Below are 22,816 nucleotides of genomic sequence, written 5' to 3'. Positions count from 1 at the left end.
AACTTTCTAACCCACAGGCCACAATCAGTAAGGATAGGCAACAACACCAACTCCACGATCATCCTCAACACCGGTGCCCCACAAAGCTGTGTCCTCAGCCCCCGACTATACTCCTTGTACACCAATGACTGTGTGGCTAAATTCCCCCCCAACTCGATTTTCAAATTTGCTGATGACACCACAGTAGTGGGTTGGATTTCAAACAATGACAAGACAGAGTACAGGAATGAGATAGAAAATCTGGTGAACTGGTGTGACAACAATAATCTCTCCCTCAATGTAAACGAAACAAAGCAGATTGTCATCGACTTCAGGAAGCGTAGTGGAGAACATGCCCCGTCTACATCAATGGGAATGAAATAGAAAGGATCGAGAGCTTCAAGTTTTTAGGTGTCCAGATCACCATCAACCTGTACTGGGGTGTGTGTTTTCCCCCCCCCCATGCTGACACTATAGTTAAGAAAGCCCACCAACGACTCTACTTTCTCAGAAGACTAAGGAAATTTTGCAAAACTCTCACCAACTTCTACAGATGCACCATAGAAAGCATTCTTTCTGGTTGTATCACAGCTTGGTATGGATCCTCTCTGCCCAAGACTGCAGGAAATTACAAAAGGTTGTGAATGTAGCCCAATCCATCACGCAAACCAGCCTCCCATCCATTGACTCTGTCTACAATTCCCGCTGCCTCAGAAAGGCAGCCAGCATAATTAAGGACCCCACGCACCTCGGACATACTCTATTCCACCTTCTTGCGTCAGGAAAAAGTACCAAAGTTTGAGGCCATGTACCAACCGACTCAAGGACAACTTATTCCCTACTGCCATCAGACTTTTGAATGGACCTACCTCGTATTAAGTTTTTTTTTAAAATTTAGATTACCCAATTATTTTTTCCAATTAAGGGGCAATTTAGTGTGGCCAATCCACCTACTCTGCACATTTTTGGGTTGTGGGGGCGAAACCCACGCAGACACGGTTAGAATGTGCAAACTCCACACTGACAGTGACCCAGAGCCGGGATCGAACCTGGGACCTCAGTGTCGTGAGGCGGTTGTGCTAACCACTAGGCCACCGTGCTGCCCCACCTCGTATTAAGTTGATCTTTTCTCTACACCTTACTATAACTGTAACATTAAATTCTGCAGTCTCTCCTTCCTTCCCTATGTACGGTATGCATTGTTTGTACAGCATGAAAGAAAGAATACTTTTCACTGTATACTAATACATGTGACAATAAATCAAGTCAAGTCAAATCTTAACGTATTTACCAGTCTCCTCTGTGGCACCTTGTCAAAGGCCTTCTGTAAATCTAAGTAAATCAGGTCCACTGGTTCTCCTTTGTCTCGCTTCCTTGTTACCTCCTCAAAGAGCTCTTAACAGGGGCTGGTTTAGCATAGGGCTAAATCGCTGCTGGCTTTGAAAGCAGACCAAGGCAGGCCAACAGCACAGTTCAATTCCCGTACCAGCCTCCCTGAACAGGCACCAGAATGTGGTGACCCCCCACCCTCTCTTAAACAGTATACAATATCTTCTTTTATTGAGTTGTCCCTAGGGATTGAGGCTGACTTGCCTCCACTCGATGGGTTCTCAGATGGCTGATAATTTCAAGTGCAGTCCGCAGATTCTGGCACATGGGATATGTGGGGTGGAATTCTCCGGTCCTCCAGCCGCAATTTCCAGCATGGCGCACCCACACCAGCAGCGGGATTCTCAGTTCCTGCAGCCAGCCAATGGGATTTCCCATTGTGGCCACCCCACACTTTCGCAAAACACGTGGGTGTGGGTGCACTGCCGGTGGACCGGAGGATCCCGCTGATGGAGAATTCTGCTGGTTGTGCTTGAAGGTTCGGGCAGATGAGGTATTTGGAAGTCTCTGCATTCTCTCTGAAGCTTTGACCTAATTTCTGTGTGCTCCTGACACAGTATCTCTGTGTTTGGTGCCTTCTGAATAAACCTGTTCCATTTTGGTCTGTCACAAGCCAGGCACTCCTATGCGTTGATGGAATGTTGGATCTCTTCACGGATGCTTTGAGGCCATCCCTGAAGTGTCTCCTCTATCCTCCTCGGAGCCTGCCACCCAGACTGAGTTCTGAGTATAATGATTGCTTCGGGAGTCTGGTGTCAGGCATATAAGTGACATGTCCAGTCCAATGGAGCTGTTATTTTTAGTGATCAATGCTGAGCACAATGTCTTTTTTGCAAAGGGATTTGGGGGATCTTGCGACGGGACTACTGAAATACCTCTCTGGTGCTTTGAGGTGATGGCATACAAGATACTCCTTTTTTGACTGAGATGTAGGATATAAGAGCAGAAAAGTTGTGCTATAAATGTATAAGACATTAGTTTGGCCATAGCTAGAGTGCTAAATGCAGTTCTGGTCACATTCCAAGAAGGCTGTGATTGTACTAGAGAGGGAGGAGATTTGAGAATGTTGCCAGGAACGTAGAATTTTATCTATGCACAAAGTTTGGAAACGATGTGGTTGTTTTTGGAACAGTGGAGGCTGAGGGGAGATTTAATTGAGGTGTATCAAATTAGGACTGGTCTAGATGGAGTGGATTTCCTCAGAAGAGAGAACAATAATCCTGGGCATGGATTCAAAGTAACTTGTATATGAAATAACAGCTGGAAAGTGGGATTAGGCTGAATAGTTATTTTGGCATTAGCACAATGGGCCAAAAGGCCGCCTTCTGTGCTGTTAAATTTTATTTCTGTGATTTTGTGTAACCTGTTAAAAGTGCACATCATGTCAGTGCAATGCATTATCACTTTACACCAACATAAAATGGCTTGTATTGACAAACTGCACTTCGGGGTGCCTTTTCAAGAGCTATTTTTTTCTTTTAAAAAAATAAATGTAGAATGTCCAATTCTTTTTTTGCTAATTAAGGAGCAATTTAGCGTGGCCAATCCATCTACCCTGCACATATTTGGGTTGTGGGGATGAGACCCACGCAAACACGAGGAGAATGTGCAAAGTCCACACGGGCAGTGACCCAGGGCCAGGACCGAACCTGTGTCCTTAGTGCCATGAGGCAGCAGTGCTAACCACTGCACCACTATGCTGCCCATTTTTCCAGTGCTTTTGACAGTGTTTTTCAAACTTTTTTCCCGGGACCCACTTTTGTCAAACAGCCGACCTTCGAGATCCACGCTGGCCGAACTTCGAGATCCACGGCGGCAGATCATTGCGATCCATGCCGGCTGACCTTTGCAACTCACGCCATGTTTGCTTACCTTTAATGCGAAAGGGGAGTCTGCTTGGTCCTCATGATCTCACTGCAATCAGTTTTACAGGAGGAGAAGGCAATGTGCAAATCAGGTGCAGACTTCAACCAGCTCCTTTGTGCCATTTTCATCTTTGTGAGAACAGATAATCCAACCTTGCACAGGTAAGCCATCCTCAGGACAGGGGGATGGTACTCCAAAATGCTGACAGCTTCATGGGCTCTTGCCGAGTTTCTAATTTGCTATCACAGGTCAGGTACAGTAGCATAGTCTTTTAATTTGGAGTCAGCTGTAAGTTATTTTTTTCCCTAAAATTTAGAGTACCCAATTTATTTTTCCAATTAAGGGGCAAATTAGCATGGCTAATCCACCTACCCTGCACATCTTTGGGTTGTGGGATGAAACCCAAGCAAACACGGAGAGAATGTGCAAACTCCACATGGACAGTGACTCAGAGCCGGGATCGAACCTGGGACCTTTGCGCCGTGAGGCATCAGTGCTAACCACTGTGCTGCCCGGAGTCAGCTGTACATAGAACATAGAACAGTACAGCACAGAACAGGCCCTTCGGCCCTCGATGTTGTGCCGAGCCATGATCGCCCTACTCAAACCCACGTATCCACCCTATACCCGTAACCCCCCCCCCCTTAACCTTACTTTTTAGGACACTACGGGCAATTTAGCATGGCCAATCCACCTAACTGTAAGTTAATAACTAACTAGGGTCTCAACCTCAAAAGGAATTTTTCACCCACCACTTCTCTTTCAAAATCTGAAATTTCTTCTCTGATTTGTCAGTACTTCCCTGCATATAACACACATGCATTGGCACAATTGACAAAACCATACCTCAAGAAATTGACATTATGCTGATTTGTTACCAAGTTAAATTTCTTCCTTGTAGGCTGTTAACCAGAGACCCTGGAGCTCTGTACGTTGCTAGCACAAACACTTCCCTAGACTGCTGAGCAGCTCTCTCCAGCAGATTCCGATGTGAAACCTGGCCAGTCTATTTGTGTCCCTTTCTTGGGAAAATAATGATTCCTCCTCACAGTCCTCTTGCCTTGCATGCTAACAGCTAGAAAATGGAAGAAGATCTGCCCCCATGATTTGGTGCCAAATGCGGATGCAGGGTGCGCGACGTCAAGCGTACGTGCAGGGCGCGCAACGTCAAACGTACTTGCAGGGCGAGCAGCGTCATGCGTACATGCAGGGTGCGCGACGTCAAGTGTAGGTGCCAGGCGCGCGACGTCAAGCGTAGGCGCCGGGCACGCAACATCAAGCGTAGGCACCGGGCGCGCGACATCAAGCGTAGGCACCGGGCGCGCGACATCAAGCGTAGGCACCGGGCGCGCGACATCAAGCGTAGGCGCCGGAATCTCTCTGCTTCTGACTGGAAGACTGCAAACAGCCTTATTCCCTTCTCATTTAAAAGGTAGCAGCGGCTGCCATTCTCAATAAAAATGTCGGAAGTGGTCATTGAGCACTTCCCCCGCGATCAGGACCATCGCGGGAATGCCTAGATCGATCGTTCCATGACCCTCACGACACCCGGGTTGGGATCCGCACTTGGAAAAAAATCTGTTTTAGACCATCTAGAGAAGATTGTCTGAATTAGTTTGTAAAATTTGACCCCGGAATGAAATGTAAGATGTGCAACTTGGGAAGAAATTCTCAAGACAAAACTAATTAAATTTAGCCTATTGAACATGTCATCTTGTACGTTAAAGTTTATTTTTAGTGGCTAATTGCTTATTTTAGTTGCTCTGTTAACACTATTTAAAAAAGGGAATGAGGTAAATCAATTCTTTCCTTCCATTTATGAGATTCTCTCGCAGTGCTAGTCTGTTCTTCAGAGAATAAAGCGCCAGGATAGGTCATCTTTACTTAACTCTGAATTCCCAACTTCAGAAATAAGTCTCCAACGCTCTTTAGGACTCTCTCTACAATTCTACTTCTTTCCAGTAATACAGAAATTATTTGTAATTTTCAAAGCAGATATTCCAAGACTGAACGCACTACTTTTACTTTTGGAAGCATAACTGTAGAAGCCAGGTATTTCTAATACAACTAACATAGGTAAAAAGATAGCTGCTTAAAGCATAAACTCATGGTCATGAGTTTGCAAGTAGCACAGAAGTCTGATAAGGTCATTACATTTTTCCAAGGACAAGGGCTGAATCCATGGCAACGAGGAATAGGAATGAAGGATTCTATGGTTCTCAAGCCGCTCGAGACTGGGTTGAATCATATCCCATGAATTATACAAACTAAAAAAAAAACATATCTTGAACTGTGTTGCCTTTTTAATAAATGGACAATTAAAACATCGAATCAAATATAATATATATATATTTGATTCCAACATTCTCATTATAACGATTTTATAAAAGACTGAATTGAAATAGACAGTTAGAATTATATTTTCGGAGTTATGCCCAGCGTGGCATGACGAGATAACATAAGGTCTCCATTGTTGCAGTAGTGAGGTCAGCATGAGGTCTCTATTGTGGCAATAGATAGGTCAGCATTAGACCAGTTTTTGCTGGTTTTGATAAAGCACAATATCGCATTCTTTAACATGCAAAAATAAGCAAGCAGGCAACAATTAGAAGTAATGTTACATAGTGAAGATGGACAGCTTGCTATCAAATCAAATGTGTTTGAGTCTAACTCAAACCAATTTGGATTATATTGGGGTGTGATCGGATCGCGTAAGACAGATATGAAATAGTATATCCATGGACGATTTGGCCACCATTTTGAGAGATAGAAAGAAAGAGTTGAGAGAGATAGGAAGGGTTAGACAGAAAAGGAAAGGAAAGGAAGAGTTAGAAAAGAGTTCTGTATTCGTATTTCATTTTCAGACTTTGACTTCAGACTTGACTTTTGAAGTTGTGTTCAAGCTGTTGTCTCAGAAGATAATTCCTGTGATTCTTTGAAAAAAATCAAATTGTCTACAAACTGCCTTTTAAATGATTTTCAAGTTGTAACCGATGAACTCCAAATAAAACAATTCTTATTTGCACCTGACAAGTTTTTAACTTGAATTTCTACTGAGTTTCAGCAATGCACAAGAACGACGGGTAACCCTGAATTGAATTAACTTCAAATCCTAAGATCCTTCAATAACATCTCATTAAATTAAATTAAATTAAAATGATCATAACTGGAACCATGCCAGTCGAGGATCCAATACATGCACAATGCATCTCAAGGAAAGCCATGATGAATGATCAGGAAGTGACAATTTAAACTTTTGTTAATATCCAAACTTTTATTTTTTTTCCATTTAAAAAAAAAGTGAGGTTCCAGGGTAAGGCCATAATACAGAACACTATTGAAGTTGCTAAAAGTAAAAAGTGAGGTAAATTGGGAAATAATGATTCGGTTATACAATCCAGAAGATTGTAAGAGGAAGGACAATCTGAGGGAGGTGAGGAATTTCAGTCAAGTGTAGTCATTGTTGTGATGTGACAGCCAATATGCACACAGCAAGCTCCCACAAACAGCAATGTGATAATGTCCAGATAATCTGTCTGTGGGGATAACTCCTCTGCTCTTTGAAATTGTGCCATGGGATCTTGTACATCTACCCAACAGGATCAAGGAATCTTGGTTTAAAGTCTCGTCCAAAAGTGGCACCTCCAGCAGTGAAGTGCACCCTCGATGATTTTTCTATTTACACTGGAGTGTAATCTTTAAAAAGAGCCAGTGAGTTAGAGATTGTGATGAGCAACATCAACCCAGTGATAATTTAGGGAAGACGAAGTGCATGTTTCATGCTTAGATGGAAGGAGAAAAGAAGATTCTGAGGACTGTGAACCTGAATAAAGATTTTAAAATTCAGAGATCATATTGCAGACTTAGACAAATGGGAAGTGAAGTGATGTTCTTCAAGGATCAGTGCTGGGACTGCTGCTGAAACCGTATTTATGTAAACAATTTAGTTTCTGGAATCTGAAGTACAATTAAAAAAATTGTGGATGACACCTAATTGGGGAGGGGTGTGACAAGGGCTGTGACAAGATATGAGAAAACAAAGTTGCAGAATGGGTTATAATTGGCAAATTAGTAAGTAAGTGTGAGGCGGTTCATTTTGGTAGGAAGCATAAGGACCAGTAATTTAAATGCAGTAGATGAGAAAAGGGATTTGGGAGTACATGTACAAATCAGTAAAAGCAATGGTGCAGGTTAATAAAGCCACTAAAAGTAAGCAAAGCAGTGAGGTTAATTTCAAGAGTGTCAGAATTGAAAAGCAAGGAAGTTATGATAAACTTGTACAGAATCTTATTTAGACCACATTTGGAATGCTGTGCCCACTTCTGATATTTATAATCATAAAAAGGGATAAAGAGGCATTGGAGAAAGTGCTAAAATTATTTACCATGATGAAATCAGAATTGAGAGGTTTAATCCGTTGGGAAAGGTTGAACAGGCTGAGCATTCTTTTCTCCAGTAAACTGAAGAATAATGGGTGACCATATAGGCCTTTAAGACAATGAAATGATTTGATAGGTTGTCGTAAAGATGACGTTGCAACTTGCTAGGGAGACTAAATCAAGGTGACATAAATATAAGTCACTAACAAATCCAATTGAGAAGAGATTGGTTACAATGTGGAACTCGCTATCACAAGAAATCGTTGAGTCAAGTAGAATGAACATTTTTAAGCGGCAGCTAGATAACTACGAGGGTGAAAGTAAAAAAAGGCTATGAAAAATGAAAATCGTTTATTGTCACGAGTAGGCTTCAATGAAGTTACTGTGAAAAGCCCCTAGTCGCCACATTCCGGCACCTGCTCGGGGAGGCTGGTATGGGAATTGAACCGTGCTGCTGGCCTGCCTTGGTTAGCTTTAAAATCCAGCGATTTAGCCCAGTGTGCTAAACCAGCCCTTGCTATGGCAATATTTTCATCATTTGCTCTTAGTTAGGAAAGGTGATTTGGTATGGGGTAAATCCACCACGAGAATGTGAAAATGGAGAAGAGCCAAGGGTATCGTTCCTTAAATCTTGCATGTAGGAATAAAAACCAGATTGGAATTTCCAGAGTTGGAAGCTTTTCAGATGCAATTAAAAGTAAAATGTAATTACTATTTGTGCAATTTGGCTGTGGAGTTAATGTTGTAAATCATAGCAGACACTGTCACTGTGTATTGCCCAAAGTGAGATCCAGAGCCACATTTTGTGAAGTGAGTTTGGACGGATGAACAAAAAGTAGCAATTTTCAGTTTGAAATAATGGAGGGGATATGACTGATAACAACTGGGATGGGGAGAGAAAACAGTTGGACGATTAATATCTAGATGGGTTCAGCTCCACATTCAAGTCTCTCAATGCCAAATATTTGATAAGTTAACAAGAAATGAGAAATATAATGAATAATCGGCATAGATCTCAAAAGGGAATATCTTGCTTGATTCAATTTTTTGAGGAGATTGATGTAATTTATCTAGATTTTTGAAAGGTCTTACTTCGATAAGGTGCCCCATAATTGACTAATGAATAAGGTTAGAGAATGTGGAGTCAGGAAAAAGTAGCAGAATGGTTTGCTGGCTGGTCTCGACAGAGATGGAATAAAGAATAGTTTTTAAGAGTTCAGAAGGTGGAAGTAGTGTTCCACAAGATCAATGCTGGGATCAGGCTATTCACAATGATTTGGACTTTTGAACCAAAACCACAATTTCTAAATTTACGATGATAACATATTGTAGGAATAGGTGACACTGAAGGGGACTGCAACAAATTAGAGGAGTATATTGATAAACTTGGAGAATGGGTAAATAGTTGTTCAATACAGAAAAATGGGAGATAATACATTTTACTTAATTGGCAAAAATGAATTGGGTACTCTAAATTTGAAAAAAGAGAAGTCCAGTTGTGGTGGCCACACTGAGAATGTGGAATCAGCCTTGGCACCACTTTGGACAGGTCGTAATATCCACCATGGCCCCCATCTGCAAGAAACATAGATTTACCCCAGTGACGATAGATTCCTCCTTTAAAAGATGGAGACAGTAGGGGACTTACACATAGACGGCAGAGTACCAACACTGGGGGAACTGACGGACAAGCTCCAGAGCGGAAAGGGCTCTGATATGTGCAAATAAGGAACTTCCTCCGCAAGAATACAGCAGCATACCTCAGCTACTTGGACACTCCATACTGGACAGACTTCTAACCGCGGGTGAACCAGTGCCATGTAGGGACGGCTACTGAAAGAGGTACGGTCACTAATGGACGAGACACAGGAGAAGTGGGAGGCAGAGCTAGGCATGGAGATAGGGGGAGGCCTCTGGATCGAAGCACTGTATAGGGCAAACTCCACCTCATCATATGCAGGGCTGCCTAACGCAGCTGAAGGGCGCAATTGACCAGAAAACACATGAGCGGGTTCTTCACGGCGGTGGAGGCCAAATGCGAATGGTGCCAGGGAGGCCCGACCAACTACACCCACGTTCTGGTCCTGTCCCAGACTTGTCAGGTACTGGGCCATCTAATAATAATAATATTTATTATCACAAGTAAGCTTACATTAACACTGCAATGAAGTGACTGTGAAACGCCCCTAGTCGCCACACTCCGGTGCTTATTGGGTATACAGGGAGAATTTTGAATGTCCAAATTGCCTAACAGCTCGTCTTTGGGGACTTGTGGGAGGAAACAGGAGCACCCGGAGGAAAGCCACGTAGACACAGGGTGAACGTGCAGACTCCGCACAGACAGTGACCCAAGCCAGGAATCTAACCTCGGACCCTGGCGCTGTGAAGCAACAGTGCTACCCACTGTGCTACAGTGCTGCCCATCTTTTTCGAGGCCAAGTCCAAGGTGGTAAGGCTGGAGCCGTGGCCACTAGTGGCGGTCTTTGGGGTATCGGAACAGCCGGAACTCTTTACGGGAAGAGGAGCAGAGGCCCTAGCCATTGCCTCCCTGATCGCCTTATGGAGACACCTACTCCGCTGGAGATCAGCAACGCCACCCAAGGCCGCGGCTGCCCAACTTAGCGGAATTCCTTAAATTGGGATGGATAAAATTCTCCTTTCAATGATCGGAAAGCATGCGGAAGTAATTCACCAGCTTATTCGAAGACCTGTATGTAACCAGCAACCAATAAAGAAGGGGGGGGGGGGGGGGGGCGTGCGGATGGGGGCTGGAGGGCTGTGACAGAAATGGATAACGGAAGAAGAAAAGGCGGGGTGGCGTAGGAGAAGGGAAGGGAGGCAGTGGACACCAACCAGGATACTGGACAAGCAAAGCAGAGGAGCTGGGGAACAAAGGGCAAGAAAGCACACGGGTGCAATCACAAGAACGGCACGTGTAGCGCCCAGGTAGCATCAAACACGCCCCTGGTATGTTCTAATACCAAGAGGGAACATGTACAAAGCTAATACGGCACGGTTTTGGTAACTGATCACTGCGGGCTAAAGGTTAGTGTCTCCACACCTGTACACGCATTACCTGTTTGATTTCTAATTATTTTCTTTTTTCTCACATACCCACTGTGTAAATATCTCTATTATTGTGTGATGTTCCTTGCAATGTTATAAATGTAAAAGCAATAAAAATACTTATTAAAAAAGAATGCTATACTTAAGTTTAGGTTTTTATCTTTTATTTATGTGCATTACATTATAACTAAGTTTTTAGATATAAATCACTCATTTTATCTTGCAGGTCAAAACACATGGTTGTTGCTCAAAACCTCAGGCTGTTTCATTTGTTTGAAAGCTTTCTGCACAGCACTGAATAAATGTCTTCAATTAAGACTGTTTATTTTTACATGGCGTTAAGGCACAATCCAGGGCACTTGATAAATCCGGTTATTCTGGTTCCATTGTGCATTCAGTGGAGTATCTACCTAGAAGTCATTAAATTTGTAAGCACAGATATCTGTGATTTTCAGATACATGTTTGTTTTTTTTGTTTATATATATATATATATATAATTTATGGCTCCTGCTTAGTATTGATTATAGATTCTTTCAACACTAATTTTTAAAAAAGGTTTTCACAAAATATAAACAACAAAACAATATTAACAGAATAACCATTGTAAAAACCCAAGAACACCCACCCACCCCCCCACAAAAGCAACTCCTAAATCGAAAACAAAAAAAAAGCAAACAGCAGAAAGGAAAGAGATAACACCCGCCACCTCCCACAAACCCATGGACACCCCCCCCCCCCGGTTGCTGCTGCCAGCCTATTTCCCTACCGTTCCGCCAGGAAGTCCAGGAAAGGCTGCCACCGCCTAAAGAACCCCTGCACTGATCCCCTCAGGGCAAATTTCACCTACTCCAATTTGATAAACACCGCCATATCATTGATCCAGGCTTCCACGCTTGGGGGCCTCGCATCCTTCCATTGAAGCAAGATCCTCCGCCGGGCTACTAGGGACGCAAAGGCCAGGACACCGGCCTCTTTCGCCTCCTGCACTCCCGGCTCCACTGCAACCCCAAAAATTGTGAGTCCAGAGCCTGGCTTGACCCTGGATCCCACCACCCTCGACACCGTCCTTGCTACCCCCTTCCAAAATTCCCCCAGCGCTGGGCATGCCCAAAACATATGGGCGTGGTTCGCTGGGCTCCCCGAACACCTAGCACACCTGTCTTCGCCCCCGAAAAACCTACTCATCCTCGTCCCAGTCATGTGGGCCCTATACAGCACCTTGAACTGTATGAGGCTAAGCCTAGCACAGGAAGAGGAGGAATTCACCCTTTCCAGTGCATCCGCCCACGTCCCCCCCTCAATCTACATAGATGATTTGGAGTTGGGGACCAAGGGCAATGTGTCCAAGTTTGCAGATGACACTAAGATGAGTGGTAAAGCGAAAAGTGCAGAGGATACTGGAAGTCTGCAGAGGGATTTGGATAGGTTAAGTGAATGGGCTAGGGTCTGGCAGATGGAATACAATGTTGACAAATGTGAGGTTATCCATTTTGGTAGGAATAACAGCAAACGGGATTATTATTTAAACGATAAAATATTAAAGCATGCCGCTGTGCAGAGAGACTTGGGTGTGCTAGTGCATGAGTCACAGAAGGTTGGTTTACAAGTGCAACAGGTGATTAAGAAGGCAAATGGAATTTTGTCCTTCATTGCTAGAGGGATGGAGTTTAAGACTAGGGAGGTTATGTTGCAATTGTATAAGGTGTTAGTGCGGCCACACCTGGAGTATTGTGTTCAGTTTTGGTCTCCTTACTTGAGAAAGGACGTACTGGCGCTGGAGGGTGTGCAGAGGAGATTCACTAGGTTAATCCCAGAGCTGAAGGGGTTGGATTATGAGGAGAGGTTGAGTAGACTGGGACTGTACTCGTTGGAATTTAGAAGGATGAGGGGGGATCTTATAGAAACATTTAAAATTATGAAGGGAATAGATAGGATAGATGCGGGCAGGTTGTTTCCACTGGCGGGTGACAGCAGAACTAGGGGACATAGCCTCAAAATAAGGGGAAGTAGATTTAGGACTGAGTTTAGGAGGAACCTCTTCACCCAAAGGGTTGTGAATCTATGGAATTCCTTGCCCAGTGAAGCAGTTGAGGCTCCTTCATTACATGTTTTTAAGGTAAAGATAGATAGTTTTTTGAAGAATAAAGGGATTAAGGGTTATGGTGTTCGGGCCGGAAAGTGGAGCTGAGTCCACAAAAGATCAGCCATGATCTAATTGAATGGCGGAGCAGGCCCGAGGGGCCAGATGGCCTACTCCTGCTCCTAGTTCTTATGTTCTTATGTTCAATCTCTTCACCCAGCTCCTCTTCCCATTTACCCTTCAGCTCCTCCACTGAGGCCTCGTCTACCTCCTGCATTACGCGGTATATGTCCGAAATCCTCCCTCCTCCAACCCACACCCCGAGAGCACCCTGTCCCGTACCCCACGTGGGGGCAGCAAGGTGAACCCCTCCACCTGCCGCCTGGCAAACGTCCTAATATGCATGTACCTAAACATGTTCCCCGGGGGGAGCCCAAACTTCCCCTCTAACTCCCCCAGGCTCGCGAACCTCCCATCCACAAACAGGTCCCTCAACCTCCTAATACCTACCCTGTGCCAGCCCAGAAATCCGCCATCGATGCTCCCTGGAACAAACCGGTGGTTCCCCCGTATCGGGGACTCCATCGAGCCCCCCACCTCTCCCCTATGCCGTCTCCATTGCCCCCAAATTTTGAGGGTAGCCGCCACCACCGGTTCGTGGTATACCTCGTAGGAGGGAACGACAGCGGTGCTGTTACCAGCGCCTCCAGGCTCGTGTCCACACAGGACGCCCTCTCCATCCTTTTCCATGCTACCCCTTCCCCATCCATTACCCACTTACGCACCATCGCTGCGTTGGCAGCCCAATAGTACCCATAGAGGTTGGGCAGCGCCAGCCCCCCCTATCGCTGCCCCGTTTCAAGAACACCCTTCTCACCCTCTGAGTCCCTGCGCCCACACAAATCCCGTAATACTCCTGTTAACTCTCCGAAAAAGGCCTTCGGGATAAGGATTGGAAGGCACTGGAACAGGAACAAAAACCTCGGGAGCACCATCATCTTGACGGACTGCACCCTACCCGCCAGTGACAGCGGTAACATATCCCACCTTTTGAACTCCTCCTCCATTTGCTGCACCAACCTTGTGAGGTTGAGCTTGTGCAGGGCCTCCCAGCCACCTGGACTCCTAGGTACCTGAAGCTCCTCACTGCCTGCTTCAGTGGAAGCCTACCAATCCCCTCCTCCTGATCCCCCGGGTACACCACGAACAACTCGCTCTTGCCCAGGTTGAGCTTATACCCAGAGAAGCCCCCAAATTCGCTGAGAATCCTCATCACCTCCGGCATCCCCCCCACCGGCTCCGCCACATATAGCAACAGGTCGCCCGCATAAAGCGACACTCGATGCTCCTCCTCACCAGGCCCCTCCAGTTCCCTGACTCCCTCAACGCCATGGCCAGGGGCTCAATTGCCAACGCAAAGAGCAAGGGGGACAGGGGACACCCCTGTTTCGTCCCCCGGTACAGCCAAAAGTACTCCGACCTCCTCCTATTCATGGCTACACTCGCCATCGGGGCCTCATAAAGCAACCTCACCCAACGGACAAACCCCTCCCCAAACCCAAACCTTTCCAACACCTCCCACAGATACCCCCGCTCAACCCTATCAAAGGCCTTCTCCGCATCTAATGTCACCAGTATCTCCGCCTCCCCTTCCACAGCCGGCATCATAATGACATTGAGGAGCCTTCGTATGTTGGTATTCAACTGCCTTCCCTTCACAAACCCCGTCTGGTCCTCGTGAATGACCCCCGGCACACAATCCTCTATTCTTGTGGCTAAGATCTTTGCCAGCAGCTTGGCGTCTACATTTAGCAGAGAGATCGGCCTATATGACCCACACTGCAGAGGGTCCTTGTCCCGCTTAAGGATCAAGGAAATCAGCGCCCGTGACATGGTTGGGGGCAAAGCCCCCCCCCTCCCTTGCCTCGTTAAAGGTCCGGACCAACAGGGGGCCCAATAGGTCCACATACATTTTATAAAATTCGGCCGGAAACCCATCCGGCCCCGGCGTCTTCCCCGACTGCATGCTCCCTATCCCTTTAACCAGCTCCTCCAGCTCAATCGGCGCCCCCAGTCCCTCCACCCTCCCCTCCTCCACCTTCGGAAATCGCAGCTTGTCCAAGAAGCGCCCAATCCCCCCCCCCGGGCGGAATGCGGGCCAACATGCGGCGCATAAACCCCTCATCGTCCCAGTTCGGGGCGTAAACATTCACCAACACCACCCGCTCCACCTGCAGCTTACCACTCACCGTCACATACCTCCCACCACTGTCAGCCACCACATTTAACGCCTCAAACGACACCCTCTTTGCCACCAGGATCGCCACCCCCCCCGATTCTTCTCATCCAGCCCTGAATGAAATACTTGGCCCACCCACCCCTTCCTCAGTTGAACCTGGTCCGCCACCTTCAGGTGTGTCTCTTGGAGCATGGCCACATCCGCTTTCAGCCCCTTCAAATGCGCAAACACCCGGGCCCGCTTGACCGGCCCGTTCAGCCCCCTCACATTCTAGGTTATCAGCAGATCAGAGGGCTCCCTGCCCCCCTCCCCTGCCGAGTAGCCATAAACCATCCCCTGCCCGCCACTGGCCAGCGTCCCCGCTCGGCCTGTTCCCCACGGCGGCAACTCCCCCCAGCACCCCCTGCATACTCCAGCTCCTTCATGGCCATTTCAGCAGCAACCCGGTACCCCCCGCGCCCCCAAAGGCTAGGACCCCTCCTAGCCGCGGCCCTTCCTCCGCAGAACTCCCGTGAGCCAGCTAACTTCTGCTGACCCCGGCGACTCCCGCCACACCACCGACCCCATCCCACGTGGGACTACTTCTCCTTCGTGCCCATCAACTGGCCGCCCCCCCCCCCCCCCCCCGCGCGCACGCGCGGGAAAATAACAACCAGCAAAGGCCCGTGCTTCTCAGCCCCGACCCCGCCCCCCATCATCCCACAGTGCGGGAAACCAGAGAAAAGCCCATGCTTTCGCCGTGCCCAACCCCACCTCCTCTAGGGCAACTCCCATTGCCAGTCCCCACCACCAGCTCCCCGCATTCCCAGTTTACCTCCCTACCCGAACCCGTCTACCAGACCCATACAAAAAGACATATAGACATCGCCCCACCCACCCTGATGCCAACACACATCCTGCATTAAACAGAGAACCCCCCTCCAGAGAAAAAATTAAACACAGTTACATTTCCATACAAAACCCCCATCTTTGACCCTCAGTTTGAGTCCAGTTTCTCGGCCTGCACAAAGGCCCACGCCTCCTCCGGGGACTCAAAATAATGGTGACGGTCCTTGTAGGTGACCCACAGACGCGCCAGCTGCAACATGCCAAACTTCACACTCCGTCTGTGGAGCACCGCCTTCGTCCGGTTGAACCCGGCCCTCCTCTTAGCCACCTCCGCACTCCAGTCCTGGAAGATCCGCACCTCCGTGTTCTCCCACTTGCTGCTCCGCTCCCTCTTGGCCCACCGGAGCACGCACTCCCGGTCAACGAACCGGTGAAACCGCAACAACACCGCCTGTGGCGGCTCATTCGGCTTGGGTCTCCTAGCCAGTATTCTGTGGGCCCCCTCCAACTCCAGGGGCCCCTGGAAGGACCCAGCTCCCATCAATTCAGCATAACGACCACATAGGCCCCTCCAGCCCCTCCGTGAGGCCCAGGATCCGCCTCGACCGGTTGTCCAGCTCCTCGAACCGCTCCTGCCACTTTTTATGGCGCGCCTCGTGCATCTCCACCTTCCCCGCAACGGCCGCGGCCTCATCCTCCCTTTCGGAGGCCTGCTGCTGCAGTTCCCGGATTGCGGCCCCCTGGGCTGTCTGAGTCTCCATCAGCTCTCTGGTGGTGGTCTTCAGCGACTCCAGCAGCTCCACCTTAAGCTCCTGGAAGCATCGCAGAAGAGTCGCCTGCTGCTCCTGCGCCCACTGCCTCCACTCCTCTGGGCCTCCGCCGGCCGCCATTTTGTTTCTCTTCCCCCGCTTTTCCAGGGGCGCTGCCACCGCTTTTCTGCTCACCCCACTCCTGGTCCGGACCATAGAACCCTGGGGATCTACTGCAGACCCCTTCCCACGTCGGCAATCGTCGAAAAAGCTCCGTTGGGGGCCCTGAAAAGAGTCCCAAAGTCCGTTTTTAGCGGGAGCTGCCGAACGTGCGGCTTAGCTCCACATAGCCGCAACCGGAAGTCGACCTTTCAGCACTGATAAAAGCCATAACGACATGGCATCTGAAGTTGAAGCACTTTTCCAGTTCTGGCATGAATCAATCAACAAATGGTCATGTTCAGGAATCTCTTTGGATTCTGTCACTCTAGCCTCATTGAGAAACTTGCATTGATGGGGTATGTGAATAATTTTGTGTGTGTGTCTCACTGTAATAAATGTAGAACCAAAATAAATGCATGTTGATCCAAATCACTACTCTGATTTTTATTATTTAGTGATGGAAAAAGAGATTTTCTTACTCATGACACCAACCTCCCATGCGGTTAATTCCGTAGGGTGACTATTGATTCATGGTTCACAGCATTCTACACAGCGTTTATCTGTGTTTTACATTATCTTTCTGCTGTCTATGCAGTTAAGGTGATGCAAACTATTAGATGAGGATTTCTTGTGTCAGAATACAGAAGTTTTTCCTTTGTTCAATTGAAGCTTTGTTGGATATATTTTGACTATTAGCCCACTGCAACAAGTATTTACAACAAGTTGCAGTGGCAGACTATCTGTCTTTCACAAATTAGTAAATGGAGGATACAGGACTGAATGAAGCACAGAATGAAATTGAGGTTCCCACTTCCATGGTCAACCAATTGTATGTTCAAGTCCACTTTAGTATTAGTTGAAGATACTAAAGTAAACATTTGATAGGGATGTTGTTAGTACTAGAGAGGCTTCTATGCAAGATTTGTACAGGATGACTTGCAGTTCCGAACAATGTAATATCAAATCACCAAAGATTAATTGCAGAATTTTTGGACAATTTGTAGAATTACCAAGGAACTACTTTTCATTTAGTGAAACAGCACAAACACTTTCAGTTAAGAAAATTAAATAGTGTTTGAATTCTATCGTCACGGTAAACTTCATTACAAATTTAAAAAATTAATTTGAGTCCAACATCATACCTCAGCATGCTGTGTACACCTCTGCTTCATTGCAGCCCATTGCCCCACATTCTCCTAATCATGGAGAAAGATATTGTACCCTTCTATACATTTATAATTCAGTACCCTGGGGTAGTGCGCCACCTGGGTGCCAGCCTGACAGGGTGCCAAGGTGCCAGGCTGGCATTTTCTGTGTGCCGGTGATCGGGCCGGGGGTGCCCTGCGCAGATGTTGGGGGTGGGGTGGGGTCGGGACTCTCCCATAGTGCGTTGGGGCTTGGGGTCGGGGGTCGTATCAGGGGCCTCGGAGATCGGGATGCCATTTTAAAATCGCGCCCAATGTTTCAAGTCTGGATGACTTTGTCAAAGCTGGAGAGAACTGAAAATAGCGTCAGATTTATTCTGTTATGGGGGGTGCGTGGAGTGGTGGGACTGGATAGGGGGCAGCGGTAGGTGGAGATTGTCAAAGATGTTGTGGATAGAAACACAAGGATATTCTACTCAAATTGAAAAATTCAATTCAGCTCAACAGTGCCAAATTTTTGCAGTCATTCTCTCTCTTCCAGACAGCATCATCATTTGAAACTCTAGCACTTAAATTTTGAAGTTCTTATTTTGCGAGGACATTTGATGCATCAGTGGCTTGTCTGTAAAGTAACACTTTTGATCTCTTTTTCCAGGGAACTCCTGTTTATCATTTGGTAACTAGTTTGCCCTGCCTGAATTGTGTGGGCCTGAAGGCTTGGGAAAGGCTGTGGTTAATGCAGCTGTCTCATTAATGGAGTATGTTCTAAGTCAGAACAGCAAAAGTCTGCAAGCTGCAGTTAAATACATATATAAATCAATGGGTTATTTTGTGTGACTTGAAAGCGGCCCATGTAACCAAAAATCTTGTACACCTTTCTCTTTCTCTTCACCCCCACCTCAATGCCTATGCTGAATTTCTGTTTTGTTCTTTGATATCTTAAAAATTTTTTTTTTGAGTACTCAATTATTTTTTTCCTATTAAGTGTGTGTGTGTGTGTGGGGGCGGGGGGGGGGGGGGGGGGGGGGGGGGGGGGGCGGAGAGATCCCACGCAGAATTTGCAAACTCCACACGGACAGTGACCCAGGGCCAGGATTTGAACCCAGGTCCTCAGCGCTGCAGTCCCAGTGCTAACCACTGCACCACATGCCCTGTCCTTTGACATCTTGATTTAATTAGGTACTACTGGATTGAGAATTTATCTACACAAAACAAAACTGATTTTACACCTGGTTCTTCCTGTAATATATGTTATAGCTGTTATGTAAAATAATTATTAAATTAAATACTCCTGGGCCAGACTTATTCCCCTTTTCCTTGTATAGTGAATTTGGAGTGTAATGTGCATTTTATTGGATAGTTAATCCGCTGTAGATTAATTAAAATTATTAGATTAAGATATTTTATTGAGATAGGAAATATCATTGGTTAAAATTTGCCTGACTAGGCCTATTTTTATTAGATTTTAACAATACAACACAACAAAGTAAAACAACAACACCCAGTAACTCAGAACAACCCCCCCCCCCCCCCCCCCCCCATCCTCACCACTCCCCCCTAGTTCTTAAAACTGTAATATAAAGAGACCTCATCTCTTGTGGAACCCGTCACCCGCCCCCCTCAAAATGAACTTAACCTTCTCCAAGTACAGGAACTCCATCAAATCCCCCAGCCACACTGGGGCACAGGACGGAGAGGCTCACCTGTAACCCAACAGGAACCCCCTGCGAGCAATCAGCGAGGCGATGGTCCCCGCTCCCGTCTAATGCTCCAGCTTGTCTGACACCGCAAACGTGGCCCCCAGGGGACTGGGCTCCAAATCCACATGCAGGGTTGCCCACACGATGCTGAAAAACAACCTCTTGAATTTCATCAACTTGGGACAGGACCAGAACATATGTACATGGTTGGCTGGACCTTTCCTGTACCGTTCACAAATGTCCTCTACCCCTCAAACAATCGGCTCACCCTCGACTACGTCAGGTGCGCTCTATGTACCACTTTTAGCTGTATCAACCCGCGCCTCTCACACGAGGGTTGAGGCATTCCCCCTCTACACCATCCCCCCGCCACAACTTGTCCTCTAGCACCATCCCCAGCTTATCCTCCCACTCCAACCTACAATGCCATCTCCTCCTAAATCCTTCCATTGATCGCTGAGATGACCCCCCCCCCCCCCCCCCCCCCCCCCCCCCCCCTTCCTCCTCCAGCCCCATCACCGACAGCACCCTCTCCAACACAGTGGAGGGCGGTGCCACCAGAAAAGTCGGGATAACTTTATTCGCAAAGTCTCGCACCTGCATATGCCTTAAGTCCCCCCCCCCCCACACCTCCCTGTCTGCACCTCCAAACACGCGAAACGCTCTTCTAGAAATACATCCTTCATTTCCATCCCCCGAAACCTCGCATCCAGCCTCACCGGCTCAAACACATGGTTCCTCCCCTAACCTAAATTGCCTCCATAACTTCAACATGGCCACCACTGGACTCGCTGAATATTTCAAATGGGAGCAGCGCTGTTGCCTGCGCCTGCAACCCTGACCCCTTGCAGGCATAATCTTATCTTAAATGTCTTTTTTCCCACCCCCAAAGTAGTCTCTTCTTTTGTTTTTTGGTTCCCTATTCCTCCTCCGCTCTCTTCCCACTCCCAAACCACATTAGCAATCTATAAACATTTAAACTTGAAAATTGTGTTTGACGCTTCAAAAGCCATTCTTAGTTGTCTTCTTTTCTTTCTCTTAAGGCTGGGAGGACCAGACCCACTGGACTACATTAGCATGTATAGAAATCCAGGAAGCCCAACACAGGACATTCCAGAGCACTGGCATTATGTCAGCTTTGGGTTGAGTGACTTGTATGGCGACAATAGAGTTCATGAGTAAGTACCATAAAAGAAAAATCTCAGATGCTGGAATTCCAAAAATAAAGGGAACATTGGTTGTTTGGTGGAACAGTATTTGCATAAGATTTTTGTCTTGCACTCATCAGCACAGCTTGCACGAAAGCACCAGTAGTAAATTGAACAATTTATACTGCATGAGAAGAGATTGAGTGCTGATTGGTTGGCATATGAACTCTGACTGCATAGGGAATGCAGCAGGAAACAGTTAACTGCCAAGCCTCGTTCAAATTCAAGGGCAGCACGGTAGCATTGTGGATAGCACAATGGCTTCACAGCTCCAGGGTCCCAGGTTCGATTCCGGCTTGGGTCACTGTCTGTGTGGAGTCTGCACATCCTCCCCGTGTGTGCGTGGGTTTCCTCCGGGTGCTCCGATTTCCTCCCACAGTCCAAAGATGTGCAGGTTAGGTGGATTGGCCATGATAAATTGCCCTTAGTGTCCAAAATTGCCCTTAGTGTTGGGTGGGGTTACTGGGTAATTGGGATAGGGGGAGGTGTTGACCTTGGGTAGGGTGCTCTTTCCAAGAGCCGGTGCAGACTCGATGGGCCGAATGGCGGCCTCCTGCACTGTAAATCTTATGATATCTATGATAAACCAGGCAACTCAACTCTGGTCAAGGCATTATCGAGAATGGCGATCTTCCAAGCATTTGTTTAGTTGAAAAAGGTGCAATGCATGGTCATGCACCTTTTGTCTGCAAAGGACAGTGTCCTGTGTGTGAATATATTTGGCATCTAGCATGTGTAAGTGCGCCACACTGCAATTCCGGCTGATGATCTTAAATTGTTTTTCACTGTAATTCTTAGCGCAATCAAGATTGTTCAGATAGAAGGCCTTGTTAACAGCACCTCCGCCGTTCTCGCTGGCTTGGCACTCCATAAGCCCAGTGGTAGTGGCAGCCCTGAGACTGGGGGCAATGGAGGCAGCACATGAGACTGGAGGGGGCATCCGTGTGGTCACCGATCTGTGATAACCACTGGTTCATTCCGGGGGGGTTGGATGGGGGATTTGGGAGGTGGCAACCGGCAGGGACTGAGAGATTTGGAGACTTAATTGAGGAGGGCTTCCCGAGCCTGGAAGAGCTAGAGGAAGAGTTTGAGTTACTGGGTGGGAATCGGTTTCGGTACCTACAGGTACGGGATTTTGTTCAGAGGCAGATCCCGAGCTTTCCTCGCCTCCCACTAAGGAGGCTGCAGGTAAGGTGTTGTTTAATACCGGGGTCGAGGAATGGAGGGTCTCGGAAATATACAAGGAACTGATGGAGTGGGAACGGGTCCTAATCGGGGAGGTGAAGAGGAAGTGGGAGGAAGAGCTGGGAGGGGAGTTCAGTTTAAGGTGGTCCACAAAGCTCAAATGACTGTGGCACAGATGAGTAGGTTTTTTGAGGAGGTGGAGGACAGGTTGGTCATTGTGTGGGGGGGGGGAAGAAGGGAAGGAATAGGCATGGAAGGGACAGATGAGGGCCGGAAACCTAAGGATTAGGGATGGGGGAGTTGGGGGTGTTATTGCGGGGTTCTTGCGTGTGTTGGATCTCTCTGTTTAAAATATTAAATATGTAAAAATTATAAATGCCTCAATAAAATATTTTCTTCAAACAAAAAGATTGTTCAGCAAGTATTGTTAAAATGTCTTTTTGGCTTGGGCAGCACTGTGGCGCAGTGGTTAGTACTGGGACTACGAGGTGGCATGCGGTGCAGTGGTTAGTACTGGGACTGCGGCAATGAGGACCAGGGTTCGGATCCCGGCCCTGGGCCACTGTCCGTTTGGAGTTTGCACATTCTTCCCGTGCTTACGCGGGTTTCACCCCCACAACCCAAAAATGTGCAGGTTAGGTGGATTGGCCATGCTAAATTGCCCCTTAATTGGGAAAAAAAATAATAATTGGGTACTCTAAATTATAAAAAAGAAAAAAATAATGTCTTTTTGGCTTGACGGCAACTGTTACGATGCAGTAGCAACGCAATTGATATTCTCCACGAACAGGGCCATCAAGCCAAAAAGATGTTCTGCCTATCACACAGTAATGTGGTAAA

At 47.1% G+C, this 22,816-nt stretch overlaps 1 protein-coding gene across 3 annotated transcripts in view; it reads left to right on the top strand.

Annotated features, from left to right (window-relative positions):
• The window catches only part of sufu (suppressor of fused homolog (Drosophila)), a 157,283-nt gene that overhangs the window by 5,244 nt on the left and 129,223 nt on the right, over window positions 1-22,816 (top strand). For 2 of the 3 annotated variants that reach the window (XM_038821665.1, XM_038821667.1), the window contains one exon: window positions 20,627-20,761. The exons of the other annotated variant lie outside the window; for it this stretch is intronic. In XM_038821665.1, coding sequence (XP_038677593.1) covers window positions 20,627-20,761 — 135 coding nt within the window. The remainder of the gene's footprint in view (window positions 1-20,626; window positions 20,762-22,816) is intronic. 3 annotated transcript variants of the gene reach the window in all.

Source organism: Scyliorhinus canicula, chromosome 16 (genome assembly GCF_902713615.1).
Source record: "Scyliorhinus canicula chromosome 16, sScyCan1.1, whole genome shotgun sequence".
Taxonomy (NCBI): Eukaryota; Metazoa; Chordata; class Chondrichthyes; order Carcharhiniformes; family Scyliorhinidae; genus Scyliorhinus; species Scyliorhinus canicula.
This window is presented reverse-complemented; position numbering and strand designations above follow the sequence as displayed.